Raw genomic sequence first — 23,803 nt, forward strand, 5'->3', positions numbered from 1 at the left:
TGTATCTGTCAACTGACATGCATGGGGGAGCAAGGGCCCGTTCACCGCTGCTTGCAGCTTTAATTTTTTTTTCTTTTTTTTTTTGTTTTGTTTATTTGTTTGTTTGTTATATATTTTGTAAAGCGTCCTTGGGTTTGTGACACACACACACACTCTTCACCTCCTGCACTCATACATGGATTTTGGAGTTAAATAGTGTTTATTGACTGTGTGGTCTCATCAGTCCTGTATGTGTGTACAGATGTTTAACATGAAGCAGACAGTGAGCTGATATCAGTCTCACCAGTCTAAACCCTCACAGTGTGCAGCTCTGTGCTTCCTGCCACTTCTGCACTTTGTTTAATTTGAGGAAATGTTTCTTTTGATGCTGTGACTGCATTAACAGCTGCTGCAGCCGTCATCCTCACAGATGTTCATCTGTTACTGCTGCTGTTCTGCACACAAACAGCATGTACATCAGTATTCATGAAGACTTTTGCATTGACCGTTGAGAGTTATAAAGAGAAAAAAATATGTGCATTCATGCGATGAAATTTTAAAACTCTGAGTTGTTTTGGGTTTTTTTTGTTGCAATCCATTTTTGGCTTTTCTGTACACGTACACTTTATGTTCCTGGATCCTACGCACTGTTTCATAAATAAAGCTCCTGGACAGCAACAACAAGCTTATCTGCTCTCTCTGTCTATCTTATCTATTTCTCTTTATTATTCTTAAACTTACCTCCAGACTCAGCCGCCAGCTTCTCCACCACACACACACACACACACACACACACACACACACACACACACACACACATTCTAATCATGCTGCCTCCTCTTGTAGCTGGTGGAACACACCATGTTGGAAGTTCTCAACAGAAACACACCTAAAACTTAGATAGTCATGCTTTTTAAAAGTTATGACGTTGGATGTTAAATATGGTCAAAGTATAAAAACCTGAAGTGAACATCTGTAAAATTACTTTTTTTTTGCATGAATACAGTGTTGCCAAAGTTATTGTTAAGAATAACACATTGTTTAAAAAAAGAAAAAGACGAATACAATAAAATCATTTTTGTACAGTAATGTGGGTGCAAGCATTAATGTGAATACAGAATGAACAGTAGAAGGAATAACAGTTGGATGGATGATGGAGAGTGAGTGAGTCTAAAATGTGGGATATTTCTTTTGAGTTTAGTGAAGACGGTCCGTGTAGAAAAGACAAAAAGCAGGTCACATCACATGTCCATAAACAGCTGTTGTTAGGTCTGGAGACAGAGCAGCTGCATCACACAGCTCACAGCATGTTCTGGATCATATGAGTCCAGTGCATGAAAATGATCATTTAAATGAAAATATATGGTTCACTAAAATAAAGCTTAAAAACCAGAATACAGACTGACACAGTAATGGTAAATGGACTGTACTTATATACTGTAGCACTCTCTAGCCTGCTGACCCTCAAAGTGCTTTTAAACTTTATTCTCCACACTTCATACCTATTTAAATGATTTATTTGTTATATAATGTATTAGTTATATAATATATATTATTAGTTATATAATAAATATCTATTTCAACTTAGTGTATGTTTTTTGACAGAGCTTTTCTCCTAATTTGGTTCTCTTTGCATCTTGGATACTATAGTGAATGAATCTGGTCACATTCACACACTCATGGTGCAGCTATTGGAGGAGTCTGGAATCAAACCACCAATCGTGCGATTAGTGGATGATTCTATGATAATAATCATTTCTATGTTCACTCTCATATTTATATTTGTCATGCTTTATGGACTCAGAAGTCTCCTGCCTTCAGACTTCAAAACGGTTTTGTTCTGAACTTTTCAAAGACCTGTGCACACAACGTTGACTCAGCTCAGCATTAGAGAAGTTACATGTGAGACTCTCAGATATATCACAGGATTGTTAGTTTCAAGCCCAAAAAATAGAATTTAACTGCAAGCTACAAACTTCTAGGTGATAGTATGACTGTGACGTTACAATCTGCAATATATAAAGACATATGTAGAAAAAGAAAGATAAGGGGAAGACATTTTTCATATAACATCACTGTTACGCTGCTTTTATTCTAGTTCTTTTCTTTTCTCTCTCTAGCTCTCTCTCTCTCTCTCACACACACACACACACACACACACACACACACCCTAGGAGCCAGAGCAGTGTCTTGGAGCCTAAAGCTGTTAATGTCCTCAGAGACATGTTCCCTGATTCCAGCGCAGTGAGAGAGAGCAGAGAGAGAGCTGTCACCTTCCACATACAGCTCAGGTGATAAGAGCCTGAGAAACACAGTGGGAGGAGAGGGAGAGGGAGAGGGAGAGAGAGAGAGAGAGAGAGAGAGAGAGAGAGAGAGAGAGAGAGAGAGAGAGAGAGAGAGAGAGAGAGAGGGAGAGACAGAGAGAGAGAGAGAGAGAGAGCCAGCTGTGAGGAGAGTTTGGAGGCCATTTGTCTATTGTCCAGTGAAAGTGCTGTAATTTCAATTTTATGAATTGTGCTCTTTTGTAGGTCACATATTACTCATGGAGACAATCCACTCCAAAACCTGTTCAGAATATTTTGCAAAAGAAAGTGTCTTTGGTAAAAAATGTAGTTTTTTTTTTGTTATATGGGAAAGTCCATTGTGCATATATCCTGTGTTATTATTGTAGCTGTGGCCCAGAGTTATATCAGTAATACTCACCAAGTTACTCACTGTAACTGTGACATCACCAAAAATATGTTTAAGATCAAGAAATAAAAGAAGTCAGACAACCAGAAGGTTTATTAAGGGAGTCATTTCCTGCAGCTTTAGACTTGTATACTTACAGTTGTTTGTGACATTTCAGTTTGACCTTCACAATAAAGTAGATGATCTGGATGAACTGATGTCTGTGTCCAAAGATCACAGCAGTTACTTTGGTGAGTATCATTTGATGATAACTGATAATAACTGTGAACATAAGAACATAAGTGGTAATGATCTGAAAAAGACTCAAACAAACAACAACCTTTTTTTTTTAAGGTCTTTTGTCCTCTCAGATGTCCTCAAAATATGAGCATGAATCTGGTTATCAGCAGTGAGTTGGGAAGATACAACAAAAAACATTTCTACATGCAAGTTTTCATTTACAATAAACATAAAAACTGTTCAAGTGATGTTGTTTTTTTTCTCTGAATATTGCTAATAACTAACATTATCCTGTTTACTGACACTCTGCAGTCACTAGAACTAAACTAGCTCAGTATAAAATGTCCAAAACCATTTCAACTTTTGGTAGAAACTCTTCATGTAGGACTTGATGAAGACGAGTAAGAAGATGATGGAGGAAACAAGAGACACACAATGGCAGCTTAGCACAGTTTGACCTACAAGCTTCCTGTTCTGTCTTCATTCTGAGATTTGTTCAAAGTCCATCGTTCATTCATCCACATCTGAAGAGCTTGTAATTAACCTTCACACGCACACAATGTAAAAATGTAAACCCTCGCCTGAGGTTTTATTTCTGATCAGAGGGGAATTCAAGCATCGATTCACCGTGATGATGATGAGGATGATGATGATTTTTTTTTTCTTTCTTTCTGGGTGTCCAGCAGCAGAGGAGTGCTCTGACTCCAAAAAGTTCAGACTATAATCTGCTTTGCCTTTGTAAAGAGAGTGACTTTGAAACTCGCTATCGCAATTACACACACCCCCCACCACCCACCCAACCCCCCCACACACACACTCCTTTACACTCCTCCCTTCAACTCACCGGAAATAGAAAAGAGAGAAGTCACGCTCTCCATTTCACCGTCCGCTTGTCTTCAAATCCTCTCGTTTGTTTGGGGAATTGTAAGTCTCTCTCTCTCTCTCTTTCTCTCTTTCTCTTTCTCTCTCTTTCTCTTTCTCTCTCTTTCGCTCTTTTTTTTGTTCTTAAATTATCTTTCATTATACTCTAATGGTTTTTCTCATTTGGAGCCTCGTGTGCATAAACGCACATGGAAATTAAAACTTTTTGGTTTGTGACAGAGATTAGCGTGGAGTGGAGGTCAAACATAATAGCTTCCATTTAACAAGAAAATAGATATGATTATACTGCGCTTGCTCTCCGTTCAACTTTTGTCCTCAATCTAAGCGGCGCTGCTCCGATAGCTCTGCCCTCATTACGCAGCAACAAAAGGCTCCGGCCCGCTGGTTCACGCTGCCGCTCCTCACTATTTGTCATCCTATATTTATCAGAATGAGATTTCTGAGGCCCCCCCCAAAAAAAAAAAAAAAGTATGAGAAATGTCATTGCTGCTATTTATCCTTGTGTTTGCTTGTAATATTTATAGCGTGAGCCAACAAAGACTTGCAGCTTTGGTCGGTGTCGGATGAACAAATCAATGAATATTCACCGTGTGCTGGAAGATTAAACAGGACTACTGATGACTTAGCGTGTGTCTGAACTCCACTGCATTATTGGTTCATCACCATCTGTAAATACCATAATCTATCTGGGATTACAGGCACAACATCTACTTCAGACAGATAAAAACACACATGGAGATCTCTTAAATCTACATGGCTGTTGTAAAAAGGAATGAGTGGATTACTGAATGTGTGTCGACTACAAAAGAGAGAGAGAGAGACAGTGAAGCGACGGACGATAAAGCTGATTTTGATTTTAATTTGTAATTCAACATACTGAGCATATTAAGGTCATGTTCGCCTTTTATCGCATGTTTTGCTGAAGTAATCACAAGTGTTCACTTCACTTCAGATTAGTCTGCTGGAGCTTTAATCACCTGGCTCAATCAATGCACTCTGATGGCACTGATGGAGAGACTGACTCAAGTGTGTTTTTTTTTATTCTCTGTCTTTAACCTGACACTTGTCTGCAAGGATCCAAATAAAATATCAATTTGTAAAAGGTTTACAGTCTGGAAAACCTCCACCGTATAACACAAGCAGCGAGTCTGGTGCTCGTGATGAAGGGCTGCCATATGTTTGCCTCTGTGGTGCGGTGTGCAGAGGGTGGCCCACAGCTACACCCGCCACCTCAACTGATTTGTCATGCGCATAATCTGCCACATATCTCCCAAACTGTACACATTCCTGCACATGTTCATTTGTTATTGACAGTTAATGAGACCCAATTTGTCCTCCATTGAGGACATTTCTTGTTAGAGGAAGCTGAATCCTCCATGACAGCGAGCGGGTCAGTAGCATCATCTCATAAAACACACTGTGGGAACCCCCCCCCCCCCCCCCCCCCTACAATTGTGATGAATACAGGAGAGTTTTTCCATTTAATGCTACTTTATACTTTTATTGCACCACATTTAACTAAAGCTAAAGATTTGACATACGCAGCATCTGGTGATGTAAAATATGTTGTGATTTTATAGGTTATACTATAACAGTTGAGGTGTGTGACATGTATGACATCATTGATGACTGCATATGGAATTTCATATCACAGTATCAATATATGATGGAAGTGACAAAAATACAAAGAGAACAAAAAACATAGAAGAATGTGTGTTTCCATGAATCAAACAAATGAAATATGTGACATCAATGTATTTTATCACATTGATGCAAACATTATGTTCAATTCCAATATTGTCATGAATGTATGTATGTGTATTGACATAATGGTTCAATACAACGAGAATACACACACACATACACACACCACAGCAAAGAGTCTAAAATACTTTGTACTATAGCTCAACCCTAACCTAACAATACATGACCAGCCACATTACACTGTAATAGTAAAGCATCAAGTTCATTTTTATGTGTATTATTCTGATGATGTACTTTTATGTAAGGTTTTAAACAGCACTTGAATATAAAACAATCTGAATCTCACTTCTGTTTAGTTTCATCCATATCAATGTGTAGTATCTTATCATCTCATATGCTTTGTATGTGAAATCATCATTTTCACAGTAATTACAGCAGTCAGACAGATGTGCTGCTGTATAAAGTATAAAGTAGCATAATATAAAAACCTCTCAAACAAAGTATTATACAGTAATGCAGTAAACATGTTAGCACTGCAAATGATCATTATTAGCGTCACATTACAGTATATGAAGAATATGTCCTCACAACCTTTTCTTCTACAAGTTCATATATCACTAAATTGTTTTCCAAAATGATGTTGAGCTGGCAACAAACACAATGTCTGGCAGGATTATGTTCAGGTCATGTCAAATGAATAAAGAGCTCTGTAGATGAACAGACGCACTTTGGTTAAGATTAGGATGCTTCTAATGAGACTGGGTTCCAAACTCAGGTACTGACTAGATTTCGTTGCTCCTCATGTTAGATCAATAATTGCCAAATTTCAGCAGAGTGCAGGAGAGCAGATATGGTTCAAGATGAGACCAAACTCATTTGGGGGGGTGGTATTCTGGAGGGATGGGGAAAGGGAAATGTATATTATTTGTTGTATTACAGTCATTGAACTATGTCATGCCCTTTTTTTTTGAAAATAAAAACAATTGGTCGCAAAAAAAGATGAGACCAAACTTTTCATTTTTTGAGCTGATATGTTTCCTGTAACAGACGAGGTCATCCTAGTTTTAAACTTATCAGATTGCAGGAAAACTCTGAGCTTTAAAGAATACTATTATAAAATAAAATGATACTTGAGCATACACTGATAAATGTGACAGTAGTAAATGAGATCAGCTGTGGACAGACACACAAACACAGGACCAAACGCCTGGCAGAGATAATGATACAACTTGTTCTCATTATGTTAACAGCAATAATGACTAAAACATCTATCTGCTGTTGCTGTTTAGTTGTATAAAAACATCATTTCTAAGACACAGTGTCACAATTTGAATTTTGGGAGACTATGACAGACACTAAATGAACCTTTTTTATGTTTCCATAAAACCTTGTTTGATCATCTATTGTAGTCATGAACAGATTAACATGTTAGGAGACCCTAGGAGTAAGAGCCACCCCCCCCCCCCCCCCCCCCCCGGCCCCACCACCACCAGCAGCACCATTGTGCATTGTGTACATTCCCTCTAAGTTCCCATTAAGTACAGTGCACAAAGCACAAAGCAGAATACAATAGACTCATCATGTCTGAGACCCAGAAAGCAACCAGTCCTCTTCTGATGGTGCCATACTGCTGTCTGTGATTACACACAGCTTTATGTACATTTTAACACACATGTAGGTAATAATACACATCCTGCCTTTGCTCATATTGTACTTTAATTCTCTTCCAATTAATCCAATGACCAAAAAACAAACCGTTATGAGGCAGTGAAGCTTGGGCTGTTCTCATTTAGCTCTGAGATATTAAGCTTTAAAGTAGAGACATAAACAAGAGTATTGCTCATATCAGGTCACCTCAAGCCTGACCTCTCTTTATCTAGCAGGATGTAATTTAAAAAAAACAAAAACACAAGTCCCTCCTTTTCACCATTTTTCATTTATTGTTGGCATATCGGTGTGTCTGTGTTTGTAATGTGTGAGAAAGAAATGTGTGTATACTGGATTCCAACTGCATTGTGTACAACACCTTTTTTGCATTTGGCCATGTTTTACTTTACTTTATAAATGGACCCTTAACGTTTTGGTTACAATGACACAGAATTACCATGGATTTCAATCTAAATTATTACCTCCTTTTTATTTATAGACATGATCTTTATCGATATCCAAAAAAGTGGAAAAAGAAAACGATGAAATAATGTCAAACAATGAGAACTTGAGCTTTACATCTGCTAAGGCTGTTCTGTCTGTCTTTATGTCTCCCACTGGGAACAACATGGAGCCTTCTTCAGGGGCCACTTTAAACAAAGAGTCAAACCTCTGAACCAAACGGATAGCACGCCTTCAGAACAAGTAGATATAGATAGATTTATATATAGAGTTTTTATATTCAGCTTGAAACGTTTTTAAAAGAGTACAGTAAACACTTCTCACACATGATAGAAACTACTTGACGCTTCAGAATCAGAAAAGTGTAGGCCAAACACTGTCCAAAGCCCACGATGCGGTGAAAAAAACAAAAAAGTAAAGAATAAAAACCAAAAGAACTCAGAATTTTAAAAAAAACATAAATTAAAAATTAAACTTACATCCTGCCCACAATCTTTTCTTACAAAGTTTGAAGTAGATCTGAATAGAGACACCTGACCACACAAACAGAATAGAAAAATCTAAAACAGTGGTATTGCATTTTGAAATGCACAAAGATTCTTCCTGTACAATTTTTGGCGTCTCTCTCTCTGCGAGTACAAACGCCTAAAGGGCTCAGTGGCGGTTTTTCCTCTGGGTGACTCTCTCCGTTTGATTTGTCTCTCAGCACATCTGTGTAGTCCTCGTCCGCTTTTCGGGTGTCCTTACAGATGTACCCATCAGTGCTGTAAACAGGCACACGCAGATTAGGGGGGAGAAAAAAAAAAGGACGGAGAGATCAGTGTTCTGCTTTCGTCTCTCTCTGCTTGTCGTTCCGTCTCCGTCTGTCCTCCTGTGTTAGGTTTTCAGATTCTCAGTCCGGCTGAGACAATGGGGGGGAGGGGGGGGGGGGTGGAGCTGGGGGGGGGGGGGGTCCTTCCTCCCGGTAAGGCTATGCATCTACCTGCCTGCACCCTTTTATCCCACAAACCCCTCAAACGCCCGGCAGTGCTCCGAGGAATTCCAGAAAAGGGGGGGGGGGGGGGGGGGCGGGCACGAGGTTCCTCATTTCGTGTGTCGGCGTGTGTGTTTTTATGTTTTGTATATTTTTGCTGGGTGAGGAGGAATGAGGAGGGGAGGGGCCGGGGGGGGGGGGGGCAACAAAAAAAATTGAACTTGATGATTTTATTTTTTTTTATAGCCTAGTTGTCGGGCAGGGGGTCGGGGGGGGGGGGGGTGATTGTGCAAAGTCACGCGGTCTCCGGTATGTCCACGCGAAAAGAGCTAGCAAACCCTTTTCCTCGCTGAAAGAAGCAGAGAGAGAAAAAAACACATATCCTGGTTAGCTGTGAGTGTGGGTGAGAGTGAGTGTGTGTGTGTGTGTGTGTGTGTGTGTGTGTGTGAAGGAGGAGAAGGGGACGGGGGTGGTGGGTGGAGGGGGGGGGGTCAAGTTTGTCTGAGAAGGATGACAGAAAACAGAAAAGAAAGAGAAGCAGCACTCATACAGCCTTATTCACACAGAATTAGTGGGGTCATAACAAGAGGTAGGAAGTCTCACATCCCATGATGCTCTGCTGGCCTCTGGTGAAATGTGAATATGTGAATATGGATGTGAGGGGTGGGGGGGGTATGGGAATAGTGGCATTGGACGAGAGGGGGGGGGGGGGGGTTGCTGGTGAATATTGCATGGCCAATTTATTTAGGATGACAACAAAAGAGGAAGGCTGAACTCAAACACGGCAGAAAGAACAGAGTCTAACCTCTCATTCATGACCCCCCCCCTCTCCCCCCCCTCTCCCTCCCTCCTTCTTTAGCCCCCAACCTCCACGTTGTCTGAGTTTGATGTCTTTAATCACTGGGCTCTGGCTATCATCCCACCCTCTCTCCTCCTCCCTCTCTGCACCCCACCCTGACCCGACCCCAGGCCCAGGCCCAGGCCCAAGCCTGCCCTCCCTTCCCGCCCCCCCCCAGGAGACAAAGAGTCTCTGTGTATCACTGACTTGATCAGATTAGGAAGATTCAGCCTCTCCGTATCATCATTTCTATCCCTTCCTCCACTCCCCTCTTACCCCACCCAGCCCTCTCTCTGACTGTCGTACCCCCCCCAATCCAATACACACACACACACACACACACACACACACACACACACACACACACAAACACACACAGCCACCCCCGCACTCATTAGCATAAGGGCCACAGTGATCTACTTTAGAGTGGAATGAGTGGTGGTGTTGGTGGGAAACATGGTAATATTGGAGCTCTTCAGTTGGAGTGCTGCATCATGAGCACATAAAACGTCCATCCATGGTAACAGCACACACACACACACACACACACACACACACACACACACACACACACACACAGACACACACTGAGCAGCAAACTGAACATTGTTTTTGTTTAATGTTTAATGACTGTCACTTGATGTTTGTTTGCTGGAGAAGTTAATACATAGTATGAATAATATATGTTTGCTCTTATATCTGCATAGCAATTATACTGCATGGATATTATTATGTTTTACATTTCTAATTGTATTGCTTTATATATATATACACACACTATCTGATGTGGGCACACAGTCCTTTATTCTGACTCATGAATCTCTTTTTCCTCAAAGCTGCATTATGACTATTTTTATAATGATTTCTTTCATTTAGTTTTTTTGTTGTTATTTTTTAACTTCCATTAGATTGTGTAATAAATGCTTTTCAAAAAGAAACAGCCTCAAATCCACAATTTATGTTACTTTCTTTTACTGTTTTATTGCAGATGTTTTTGTAATAGGTATTATGCACCTCAGATACAAGTAGGATGGCTGTAATAACCTCAGCCAATCCCTCTGCATCATCACAACCGTTACTATGGTTTCATATTTAAATAGTTAATGTTATACCACTGTTATACTTTATAGATGCTAGTTTCTTTATTATGGTATGAACTTCTTATACTGTTGAAATACATCACTACTGTAACATCTGGACTTCTCACCATAATAAATACAATGTTAAAGTTACTATAACTGAACTATAAATATACATAATGTATAACTTGTGATCACAGCCCTGTTTAACCTCTTTGATCAATGCATTGTTACTATAGTTTATATAATTACATTTTCTTATTTCTATACTCTGTTCAATAGTGTTAATATATAGTTATGTAGCCACTCATGGCACATGTGTTATAATTGTATTTAACATTACTATAGTTTTCTTTGCTGATTATTTAGTCTATGTCATCTTTTGTGCTGAAATCAATCAAATCTTTTTCTAACATGTTTATAAAGTAGTGACCTGAAGTAGACCAGATGTTCCAGATGTGTGACCATGCTGCTGCCACACACTCTACCAGCTCACTGCCTTCTACAAGAAAAGCATTTCTAATATGTGCCATTGTTCCACTTTTTTGATCTAGGATTAATTTTTTTTTTTAAAGCATTGCAAATGAATAAAACATTAATTAAAAAGGGGGGGGGGGGCATTTTTCCTGCTGCTCCTAACAGCATGCTGTGGTTTTAAATGATGTGCTAGGGAAGCAGCGGGGCTTTGACAGTTTGATAATTCCAGCTAGCTGTGTCGGATGATGAGAGAGGGGGCCTCTTCAGGCGCTGCTTGACAAAATTATAATTAAGCATTATCACCAAATTGCAGTGATTGAGGATGTATCTCTTTGTGGCCTTTGAATGAGAGTTTAGAAACAGTAATTCCTTGGGAAATGCGCCTTTCCCCTGCTTTTTTTTTTTCTTCCTCAATTATCTAAAACTGGTTTTTGATCCTCAGCTTCCCCCAAATTAGAATGAGATGTTAAACTCACTGCTTCTCTGCTTAAAAACAGACTTTTTTTCATTGCAGGGCTACATGAGGGTGGAGGGTGGGGTGGGGCGGGAGGGCAGTCTCTCTTATATTACAGCAGCCATTTTTTCCCATAATGATACAGAACTTCTTTAATGCTAACATCTCCGCCCACATCAAAACAACCTTATAGATCATAATTGCTTTAAGCTCAAAGGCTAATCAGTGATGGAGGTTTGTGTGTGTGTGTGTGTGTGTGTGTGTGTGTGTGTGTGTGTGTGTGTGTGTGTGTGTGTTGGAATGAATTGAAACGGTAGGTGAGGAAAGATAAGATCATCACAGTCTGAGATAATGGAGATGCTTGAGAAAAGAGGGAAGAGTTAGTTAAACACTCTGAGAGAACAAGGGTCAGACCTGAAATGAATTTCACGCTGCCTTTCCAACAGCCAATCCAGGGAGAAAATTGAATTTGGAATCTTTTTCTTTTTTCACCTAATTCGATCACCAGATCAGAGAGTGCGCTTAGGGCCGGAGCAAAACAGAATACTCACTTAAATAAGCTGGGTTATAAGGCAGAAATGCTTCCAACTCTTTCCTCTCTAAGGAGCCGTGCTGGTGGCTGAGGTGATGGTTTTGGAGAAGGTGGTGGTGGTGGAGGTGTTGGTGTTGGTGACTGAGAGGCGTCTCTTTGCCAAAGGTGGAGAATAACTTATCAGTCGTTTGCTGGGGGCTTTCAAATACCTCTGTGTCCGGGACCGAGTCCATGCCGGGCACGTGGAGGTTGCTGCGGTAGTCTGGACCCTGGCGCCCATCAGAGGGCACGAAGCTCGGCATCCAGCAGCGATCGGAGTGACCCAGAGCCTTACACTCCTCCGTGCAGTTAGAGAACAGATCGGCGCCTGTACAAAGAAGGGGAGGAGGGAGGAGGGGGAGAAGGAGGAAGGAGGGAGAGGAGGAAGAGGGAGGGGAAGGAGGGGGAGGAGGGGGGAGGCATAAGAGGTGTTTAAGTCTTTAGCAGTTCTTAACCAAGCCAGATTAACAGGAAACATGATACCTGCGTAAATACACACACACACACACACACACACACACACACACACATACACATTTGGTGGTGAACAGAGGGAATCAGGACTTCAAATTTAAAAAAGGAGAACAAAAATATGAGTTTCTGCTACATATGATCACTTTTTACATCCACTTTTGAATTGAGGAGTTTTTTTGATGCTACTTTTAATTGAATTATGGATCAGAACGGCTCTTTTACTTTTACTACTGTTCATCACTCTGACAGTCATTTGGTATGTGCCCTCTTTCCTTTCACAGCACACTGAATGCTCAAGCATTTGATCTGTATTCCAAGCAATAAAAGCATCAATTTTACATGTGCAACATTTCATCTCAGTAAATGCATCAGAAGCAAAAGGTTTTAAAACAGCTCTGCTGCAAAAAAAATCATTTTGTCAAATAGTCATTTAGCTGCATTCAGCTTTCAATACCTTTTTTTTCTTCACAGCAGGATCATTTCAAGCTGGCTGAGATATTGTAACTCTATTTGTTCTCAAAACAGGTTCTGTTGTTTCTGGAATGTTCTGCTAGTGTTAGAAACTGATAACAAGAAAATGATCCTGAAAAAAGTAGATCTGCATTAAAAACAGGCTAAATCACTGCTGTAGATTTGTAGCCTCCAAAATGTTGAAAAGCCCTCTCCTTCTTTTTTCTTTTTGACAAACAATTTCAAGGCTCAGGCTCTAAACTCTCTGCTGTGAAAAAGTGGCAGTAGAATATAGAAAACTTGTAATTTCTTATTGTTTCTTATTGAAATACATTCAAATACTTGGAGAAGTAATTTAGCAAGCAAGCTGCTAACAGAACCAGCTCCTATAAATCTATTGTTAACCACAGATGTGCTGCTCACATACATGTATTAACTAATGCACAGATCAGCTGTGCTCTGGCTGAACAACACTGAATTACTGATTGAATGAATTTTCTAAATCCATCAATTCATTCATAGATATTTATATAAAAAAGGATATTATGCAAGGTAACTTTACATTATGTAAGGAAATAACATCGAGTTCATTGAAGTATAAAACATTTTAATTATTTGATTTGATTTCTTCATCATTTGTTTATTCAAGTGTTTGTTTCTGGTTTCTGTAAATCTTATTGCATTCAAGTTTCAAATGTACTGTGTAACCCTCATTGTATATGTGTATGTGTGCGTGTGTGTGTATGTGTGTGTATTTGTGTGTATGTGTGTGTGTGTGTGTGTGTGTGTGTGTATTTGTGTGTGTGTGTATGTGTGTGTGTATTTGTGTGTGTGTGTGTGTGTGTGTGTGTGTGTGTATGTGTGTGCGTGTGTGTATGGGGTTGAGAGGTGGGTACAGCCTTCAAAGCCATTGCCAGTGAACTGTCTGTGCTCTCTTTAGCCCGGCCATTTGATTAACCAAACCACAAACTCAATAGTATTGAATTACCCGCCCCCCCCCCCCCCCCCCCCCTCTCGCCTCTGTCCCAGGCCCTGCGTCTTTTTCTTTTAAAAGCTATTGTTCTGTGTGAAAAGCCTGCTGCAGGTATACGCAGGAAAAGCAGTTAGTGCGTGCTGGCTTTCATGTGGAGCGTTTTCTTTGTGAAGGATTTTAATGGCTGCACTTCTTCTGTGAGAAAATCACCTTTTGTCAGAGAGCAGAGCAGAACACAGTTAGCCGGAGTGTTAGCTGTTCAGTGCAGCTATTTAGGCTGAGTGTAAGCCTTAAGCCAAATTGTGTTTTCATTGCCCCATATGTTTTTTGCAGTAGGCCTGAATCCTGTGTTTGCATGTTGTTTCTTTTTTTTGTTGTTTTAAAAAAAAAATCTAAATCCGCTTGTTGTGTATGTGTGTCTGAGTCGCTGTTTGGGGCTAAAATCTGAACTGTCCAGCTCAGGCTATCTGCTGCTAATCCCTCTGAATACAGACTGATTAGGCTAAGACTGCTGCCGTCCCAGTAAGCAGAGTGTGTGTGTGTGTGTGTGTGTGTGTGTGTGTGTGTGTCTGTAGCGGTCAGCAAAGGGGGAATTTGCTTTGTTACAAAGCGGATTAATTTGGCTTGCCGTCACTAACAGCTTGGAAAAGTGCCCAGTCTCCTAACGAGAGGGTTTCTTATTAAATATTAACCAACATGCCATAAATACACCATCACATTACATTTTAATACGGCCTCTTACATGGGGCAGAACAACTTACTGTACAGCTTGATGGGGGAGTAAGTACAGTGCACGCTGTGTACTGACACACTGTATCAGTGCACCTAGACAGATGCATTGTGGGCAGCACACAAACTAAGAGCTCTCCTTCCTTTACAAAATGGATGCTGTGTTAATTCTCAAAATGGGAACGGGGAAACGTGGCATTTAGACTTTGTCAGAAAGATAAGGCTCAGAAACATGAACACACACACACACACACACACACACACACACACACACACAGAGAGAGAGAGAGAGCCATGTTTAAAATGTGAATAAAGCTTGTGGGTAATGCTCTTATCTCTCCACTATGTAGTTCTCCAACAATTTTCTCAGAGAGAAAACAGTCTGTGTGAGTTATGAGTACAGTATCTGTCCCCCACTTGAACACGGGATGAGAAAGAACTGTGTCAACATGTCTCACACTAAGCCAAACACAAGCACCCGGGCCAGCGAGGAGCGCGCTGACCCTCCTTTCTTCCAGCGCCTCATCTCATCTTTGGCATTCTGCACGGCGCTCGCGCACAGCAAACGCAAAGTCTCGATAATAACCTTCATTTGGTAATTGGTATGCAGAGGTCTGAAAAATGAATTACTGATCAGCGAGCTGTTACCACGGTGATAACGTGAACCGCAGGCCTAAGGAGAAATTCATCACAGCGGCAGGGAGAGAGATGGGGAGTGGAGTTGGGGTGGAGGCTACAGGATGGGTGGGGGGGGTAGAAAAGTGGATAAGCACCTCAACTCAATCTTCTCCAAGTGCATGACATTGGCTATATTGATAATATGTACTTTACACAGGTAGCAGGACTGGAAATTGGCTCCCTGAGGGGCCTCCTGGGGCCTGCTGGCACGCTCTCACAGGGTCCGGCAGCAAATGAGGAAGCACTTTCATTCCAGCGGGATTTCAAGCACAAAGGAATGTGCCGAACACATAATATACAGACTGACCTTTAACTCACAGGTTCACTCTTAACACTTCCACTAACAACCGCTTCACTAGCTCACACTATCCAACTACTACTATTACCTTCATCTATGGAACACTATATGATCACATGTTGATTCTAATGTATTGACTTAAAATGAAAATAATAATGAAATAATCAGAAAACATGGTTTACATGAATTATTCATTTATCAAATAAAATGAGCAAACAGTAACTGATTACTGATTACAGCTGCTACAATGTGTGTGTGTGTGTGTGTGTGTGTGTGTGTGTGTGTGTGTGTGTGTGTGTGTGTGTGTAGTGTATGGTATAAATTATTTGAATTCTATAGTGAGGTATACACACATTCGATTGAAAATTAGGATGAAATATATAGAGTATACTGTGCATATTATCTATACATTACATTTGTATGTCTCAAAGTGAAAAGCTGTGTATGACAGATCATTAGGACTGTACATTAATGAGTACAGCAGTAATGATTTAAACCACATTGACTTTACTCTGATCTCTAACTTATGTAAAGGATATGTGTATTTCATTTTTTATTATAAAATTAATCACTTTTAGCTTTTTGACAAATCCATCTATGATTGATGACATCACTGGGGCCGTGGTGCATTTCCTCCTTATTTTTTTAGCTTTCATCATAAAAGATATACAATTAAGCAATGATGGATGGGTTATTATTAGACATTTGTAGTCAATGGTAGCACTGCTAATAATAATAGTGGTAGCAGATTTTTACATTTCTCATTCCTTTCACCAAATGAAACCATGCATCCACACTGAAATGATGGAGCCATCATAACATCACAGCTAGAGGAGTGTAATGGCACATAAAGTACAGTATTGCTTCATTTGAATCCTGATTTTGACCTTTACAGCAAATCCTCCCGTCTCTTCCCACACTCACCCTCTTTGCCGCAGACTGACCTGCCTTGAAGAGAATCTTGGCACTGATCCGCCTGGCAACCAGTTACTTCTCCATACTGGATATAATGTGTCCCAACTGAAGTAAAACATCCTTCAAACTTTGTAAGAAAAAGAGTTTAAAAAATGACCCTGATAATATAAGAAGTCGTTTTTTTTGGGTCTTTTCTTCTATTAGTCACAGGTGATTCCTGGACTCTCTGTGACTCTTTAAGTGTGTCCTTGATGAGGAGAAACTGAGTGGCTTTTGATCAGTGAACAACTGAGCACACAACCTGAAGCAGCAGAAAATGTTGGCACGGCGACGCAGCCAGCAGCAGAAAAAAAAACAAAAAACAAAAAACAAAAAAAAACACACAAATCACTGGGTCGACAAAAAAACCCATAAAACAACCACTATGGTAGAAAAGACAGAAACAATACGGAGCGATGAGGATGAACAGCAGCATCTTTCCAGGAATCCCAAACAGGTTCAAACTAATCTAAGTGGAGTGTTTATCTGCCAGTATATCACTGATTTCATTCATATATAAAAACCCTCCTTCAAATCTGATGACATGCACAAAAAAAAGGAATTCCTCCTCCTGACTGGGTTTTCATGAAGTCTCCCGTCAGCGTCCGGAGACGAGGCTAACATTGTGATTGATGACATGGGCATGTGTTTATTTTACATTAGCATTTATTAATAGCGACGTGGTTGGAGTACAACCCTCACTGCTGACAAACTCAATTAGCACACGGAGAGTAAAGCCTGTGTTCTTTTTCCAGCATTGTGGGAGCAGAATAGTGGGACGCTAAGCCAGCCTATCAATTATCCTAATCAAACAAAGACTTAATGCACGGCAAATAATCTGTTTAAAGGCACTAAGCTGGTTGATAACTCCACAACAAAGTAACTGTATCCTATTTGCCACACCAAGGGTACTCAAAGTCAGCAGTGAAGAGCTGTCAGGCATCACAGCTGGTCACACAACAGGACATATGCTAGGACTGTATATGTTTACTGTATATGATGCTGTTTGTCTTTGCCAACAAATGCTGACTCTAATCAGACTGTAGCGCAGAGCGTCACGCACTTCCTCATTTAAATTTGACGTTATTGAAGTTTTGCGTGTGTTTACATGACATTTACCAGCTCAGACCTCTGGCTCCTTTTGTTAAACAGACATTTGTGGCAGATACTCACACAAAATGATGATATATATGGACAGCTCTACTCACATGCAGCAGCTGCTCAGGCCCAATTAGGAGCAAAGCCATGTAAAAAAAAATGATCACGTAAAGTTTGCACTGAACTCTGGGTCAAACTCATAGTTCTGTATTGTTTCCTGATCAACTATTTCCTCATTTCAACTTTAGACTGAGTTTATACTGTGGGTCAAGTTCTTATACAACTATTTAAGTTCAGTTTCTTTCACCTTTATGAAAATATTTCTCAAAGTAAAAAAAAAGTAATAAATCTCTAATATGAGAATATAGAAAAATCCTAACAGAATATCAGTTCAGGCCTGGCAGCATTCACATCAAATGCTAATGCTCTCGAAATAGGACACGCTCCATCCACATGCAGCAGCTGGCTGGCTCACGTCCGACTAGGAACAAAAACTGTTCCATGATGGTGAAAAAAAGAGCAAAGTGAAGCATCCTGACTCTGAGCTTATTAGAGCTAAAAACATGAGCTGTGTCTCTCTGTTTACTGGAGTCTGTGTGTAACCCATCCAGTCCTACTGGAATGACAGTGGAAGTGGCAAAGCAAGCTCCATTTGGCATGTCGAGGGCCCCTGCTGCGGCTGACCAGACATGATGACAGGCTCCATCCACAGAGGGGCCCGCACCAAAGAAAGCCTGCCGCTGAATGAAGACATAAAACAGGCATTCATAACTCAGTGGGGCCCTATTGTACCAGCTCAGATGGGTTCCTTTAGGCAGGGGAGATTAAAAAAGAAACAGAAAAGGATGGATATGGAAGAATGTGGTGGGGAGGGAGGGAGGAGGAGGAGGGGTGGAGAGTACAGAGGGAGTGCAGTCGGAGAGTAAGTGCCTGAATGAATGCATTAATTAATTTAATGAACGAATGAATCGCCTGTTTTGTTTGCTACAGCCGCAACCTATTTGGTCCTCTTCCCAGCACTCCGGTGCGAGCGTAAGCCTCATTAAAAAGCCTGTCACGTCTCGTTGAGTGGTCTCCAGCACTGAGTGACTGAGCTCAGAGGGAGCGGGCTCCTCATTAACACCGCCACCGTATTTACAAACAACGGCGCAGGGGTTCATTTTCTGTCCCGCCGACACGAAAAATCATCAGAAAAGACGACGACAAATATTAAGAGACAGGAGGGACAGGTTCACATGGAGGGGGGGAACACTCAGAGGCAGCTCAGAGGGACAGGATCTGATTCCATTACCATCCTATGCTTTTTTTTTTTTTATTTGAGGAAGGAAGGAAGGAAGGAACAGGAAATTATAAGCCACAGTGCCACCAGAGAGAAATCACAATCAGACACGCTGAAATGCCTCAGATGATGCTGACTGCAGACGTCTGTAATGCTAGCACTAATTAAAATGATCCCCCCCCAAAGCCTGACACAATGTGCTGCAACTGACCAAGAAGAGTCCAGATATTCAGCACTGCAATCTGCTCCTGGACCCACACTGCATAGTAACCACATGCTAATCAGCAAAGCCTACTCCAGTCCTGTGGAAGCCAGAGAGAGTGTTTGATTTGCCCTTTGAACAAGCAGCTTTAAAAAAAATCAAATAAACCCAACGTGACCCGCTGTAGTGGAAAAAAAAGAAAAGAAAAAAAAAGAAAAAAAGAAAAGAGCGTCTTACCGGAGGTATGGCCTCGATTAGTGGCGTCGTGATCACTGTCCCCCTGCTCACTGTCTCCGTGGCCGCTGTCTTTGGAGCTGACCAGGTCTGCCTCCTGGAAAGCCGAGCTGTGGCAAAAAAGAGAGCGTTCAATCAAAAAAAGCCTAACTTACCATTTTGATGTTTTCCCACTAACATCAGTTATTTTAATAGCAGCACCCCCCCTCCCTCCTGCCACCACCACCCTCCTAATCTTTGTGATCCCATCTCATCATCTAGAGCATCATCACAGTAATGAGAGTTATCAGTGAATGAACTAGAAGCAGTCAGCAGATAAGAGCTTCATTACAGGTGGATGTGACAGAGCGAGCAGCAGAAAGGCTGCGGTGAGAGAGAAAGAGAGAGAGAGAGTCTCTTCATATTTACCTGTTGACACGTCTCGGCCTGTCAACCAGGTAACTGAGTTCAGCTCGCTGGTGTTTGGTCTGAAAGAGAAGGGGTGGTATTCAGTGCGTGTTGCTCGAGCACCTTATGTAACATGATTAGCATAGGAGGAAAAAGGCAACAGATACAAACAAAAAAAACCCATCACCGCCAAGCCAGAAATGATGCAACCCACACAGTGCCATGTTGATGTTAGCTATGAAATGAACCTGAGCTGTGTTCAAGCGTTACACATATCACTCATATTGGGTTGAGGAGTGTGTTTTCCCACAGGGAGGGGGGGCAGGGAGAGGGGGGCAGGGAGAGAGAGGGTGGGGAGAGAGAGGGTGGGGGGTTCAGGGAGGGAGCGCAGCACTACAGATATGTTGCCAAGGCACAAGATGAAGTAGTGCACCTATTCAGGCTCGCACAGCCAAGAGACACATCTTTGTTCCAGTGCGACTCAGCAACATTGTGACCAGTATGCTTAATGTGAACACTCCTTTCCCCGGTGACTGGGTCACACACACACACACACACACACACACACGCACACACACACACACGCACGCACACACACAGCAACCAGCAGCCTATTAGCCTCCACACATTACCCTTACACACTACTCTTCTTCTGATTCTATTTTTTTTATTTTCATTTCAAAGACTGGGGCGCGCAAGCACAAACATGCAATCATTACTGTTCCAGGGCAGAGCTCCCTGAGGACTGCTGAAGGCAACATGTCAGCAACCAGTAGTCTAATCACTCTGTTTGCTTTAATGCCTTTATGAGGGGGGGGGGGGGTCAGAGGGTGTTGCAGTATATGTATAAGCACTCAACAACAGCCATCTGTAGAAGGGCTCCGTTCAAACACTGGACCTGACATGCCACTGAACTGAGGGAACTAATTTGGGGGATGGAAATGGTTCATGTATGAAACATTGTATCTGTCATTTAAATATGTATTTAAATTGTATCAAACAGGCAGGCTTCATGTGTCTAATGGGGGGGGGGGGGTCCTGTGTATGAAGTAGGTTTTAGTCATGCTGAGGGTCTCTGAATGGAAGGGGAGGTTACACTGTAGGTATGAGAGGGACTCTTACCTCGTTTGATAAAATGCTGCCGTTTGATATGATGTCAGGCTGCTGGTCTGTGTACCCTGTCACTATGGCCCCGCACGGGTTGTGATCGGTGTCTGTGCTCCTAGATGGACTACACGGCTTTAGGAACATGAGGTCGGTTTTGGCAGACTCTGGAGTCAGACATACCTGGTAGCAATAGTTCTGGTTTTGGTGATGGGAGCCGAAGCTCCCTGACTCCTCCACGGGGACTTGAGCAGTACCGGCCCCGCTGACGTTAACGGCACTTTGCACCAGCATGATATCCGACTTGCTGAGCTTTTTCTTGCGAGCCCGGCTCTGCCGTGAGCAGCAGGAGCTGCAGCTTAGGCAGCAGTCGCTGGTCAGGCAGGTGTAAATGTTGAGCTTTTTATCCTTCTGGCAGCGCACAGCCAGCACAATCATGACCAGCAGGAAGATGAAGGAGACGGAGCCCAAGGCGATGATGAGGATGAGGGTCAGATCCAGAGTACCATCTTTGGCCTTGGTGGCTCCTCCTCGGTCCCCGCCGCCACGGCCCTCTGCCACGCTGTCCACCAGCATCACCAGCACGCTGGCACTGGAGGACAGCGGAGGCTGGCCGTGGTCTCTCACCTCAATCAGTAGGTCGTACAGCTGGTGGGGGTCTCGCTTGGCCGACACTCTCCTGGCTGTCCGGAGCTCCCCGGTCCTCCAGTCCATCCTGAACATCCCGTTCTCGTTCCCCCTCTGGATGCTGTAGGACAGCCGGGCATTCTCACCATCATCTGCATCCATGGCCACAATGCGGGTCACCAGGTAGCCCGGTTCAGCTGAGCGGGGCAGGGGTTCCTTGGCTGTGCCGTTTTTCCCCAGGGGGGCCAGCACCACGGGGGCATTGTCATTCTGGTCCACGATGATGACTTTGACTGTGGCGTTGGAGGAGAGCTCAGGGTTCCCTGCATCTTTGGCCTGGACCATGAATGTGAAATCCTTCAGTTGCTCATAATCAAAGGACCTGAGTGCGTACAGATAGCCTGTCTCCTCGTTGATTGACACGTAGGTTTTGACTGACATGCCCTGGATGTCACACTCTAATATGGAGTAGCTGATGAGCGCGTTCTGTCCCATGTCCTGGTCCAGAGCCGTCACAGCGTGTATGTACGCCCCTGGCACGTTATTCTCTGTCACATACACATCATATATGGTCTGCGTAAATGTGGGCGCGTTATCGTTCTCATCTGACACCTGGACTCTGATGGACTTACTGGTGGCTAGGGAGGGCGTACCTTTATCCCGCGCGACCACGGTGACGGAGTAGGAGTCCGCCTGCTCCCGGTTCAGCGGCCCGTCAGTCACAATGGTGAAATAATTCCTAAAGGAGGATTTTAATTTGAAGGGGACATCACCGAGGATTTCCACTTGGATCTGTCCGTTCTCCTCTGCGTCCAGGTCCGTCACACTCAGCAGGGCGATGACGGTGCCCGGAACCGCTTTCTCGCTCACAGACTCGGTGACAGTGCTGAAGGTGATCTCCGGTGCGTTGTCGTTCAGGTCGGTGACTTTGACCAGGACTTTGCAGTGCGCGGGCACAGCGTTTGGCCCCAGATCCTTAGCCTGGACGAAGATCTGATACAGGCTGCTCTCCTCGAAATCCACCTCTCCGCGCACCTCGATGCGCCCTGTGCGCGGGTCTATGCTGAACAGGTCCTTTACGCGGCTGGAGATGTGATTACTGAAGGAATAAACTATCTCCCCGTTAAGACCCTCGTCCATATCGGTGGCGTTCAGCTGGATGACCAGTGTTCCTACTGGTGCGTTCTCAGAGAGGCTCACTGTGTAAACAGACTGCTCAAACACTGGCACGTTATCGTTAGAGTCCAGCACTTTAACCACCAGCAGCGCGGTGCCAGTCCGGGGAGGCTGACCACCATCCACCGCGGTCAACACGTACCTGTGCGCTGCTTGTTGCTCCCGGTCCAGTGGCTTCTCCAGCACAAGCTCCGCGAACTTGTTACCGTCCGTTTGGGTCTGCACGTCCAAGTAAAAGTAGTTGTTATTGGTGATATCATATGTGCGTAAAGCGTTGGAGCCTACGTCCGGGTCGAACGCGCTCTCCAGGGGGAAACGGGTGCCTGGAGTGGCGCTCTCTGAGATTTCCACCGTAATGTCCGTCTCTGGGAAACTAGGTGGGTTGTCATTAATGTCTACCACCTCGATCTCAACCCTAAACAGCTCTAACGGGTTCTCCAAGAACACCTCCATGTTGAGCTGGCAGCTGGCGCTCTGCTTGCAAATCTGCTCCCGGTCGATTTTCTCACTAACGAATAGAACGCCGTTCTCCAGGTTCACCTCCAGGTATGGTGTCCGAGAGCTGGGCACCACCTGGAAGCGGCGGGAGGCCAGTTTGGTAAGGTCCAGTCCCAGGTCCTCGGCAATATTCCCCACCAAGGCGCCATGGTCCGCTTCCTCCGGCACAGAGTAGCGTATCTGAGAGAGCACTCCATCCGTGATGCACAGGACAATCAAAAGCACAATCATCGCCGGAAAAACAAGTGCACTTAGGGAAAAAAAATATTATAAACCTTATTATCCTCTGTGAGTGAAAAAAATGTCAGTTTCCATCACCCATGTAAGTCCGGAGGCAAAAGTCTCCAAAATGCGCAAAAGTCTCCAAAAATGTGTAAGATGTCCGGAGAAATCTGTCCGATTTTCTTGCAGTGGTCCCATTAAAAAAGAGGCATTTTGGAATTTTTAAACAATTTCAATGTCTGCTGAAGCTTTTTTCTCTTTTCACGGTGCGCTGTCTTGCTTTTCAGATGCGTCCCAGTGAAGCTATAGCGCACATTCCAATGAAGCGCATTGCTGCTGGAGTGATGAGGGCAGTCTGGAAAGGAGTTGGAAAAAAGAAATCATAATCCATACAAGAAAAATAAGACATACATGCTATCTTCTACGATGACCCCTAAGCAGGAG

The 23,803-nt window shown here is 42.8% G+C and overlaps 1 protein-coding gene across 1 annotated transcript; it reads right to left on the reverse strand.

Moving 5' to 3' along the window:
• Positions 1-8,852: 8,852 nt before the first annotated feature.
• Positions 8,853-23,383, reverse strand: pcdh10b (protocadherin 10b). The gene is made up of 5 exons (XM_053323890.1): positions 20,855-23,383; positions 19,754-19,812; positions 19,349-19,455; positions 12,147-12,304; positions 8,853-8,906 (listed from the first exon to the last, which is right to left on the reverse strand). Exons 1-5 carry the CDS (start codon positions 23,366-23,368, stop codon positions 8,853-8,855), a joined length of 2,892 nt encoding a protein of 963 aa, XP_053179865.1. The 5' UTR covers positions 23,369-23,383.
• Positions 23,384-23,803: the final 420 nt, after the last annotated feature.

This window comes from Scomber japonicus, chromosome 8, assembly GCF_027409825.1.
Source record: "Scomber japonicus isolate fScoJap1 chromosome 8, fScoJap1.pri, whole genome shotgun sequence".
Taxonomy (NCBI): domain Eukaryota; kingdom Metazoa; phylum Chordata; class Actinopteri; order Scombriformes; family Scombridae; genus Scomber; species Scomber japonicus.

What these genes read in the sequence shown, in the direction of transcription:
- pcdh10b (XM_053323890.1), bottom strand. Translation starts at nt 23,368, where the DNA reads ATGATTGTGCTTTTGATTGTCCTGTGCATCACGGATGGAGTGCTCTCT. An exon ending in AGGCCGAGACGTGTCAACAG is followed by an intron (nt 19,456 to 19,753) that starts GTAAATATGAAG and finishes TTTTTGCCACAG; the next exon opens with CTCGGCTTTCCAGGAGGCAG. An exon ending in ACTCGGTCCCGGACACAGAG is followed by an intron (nt 8,907 to 12,146) that starts GTATTTGAAAGC and finishes TGCTTCTTTCAG; the next exon opens with CGAGGAAAAGGGTTTGCTAG.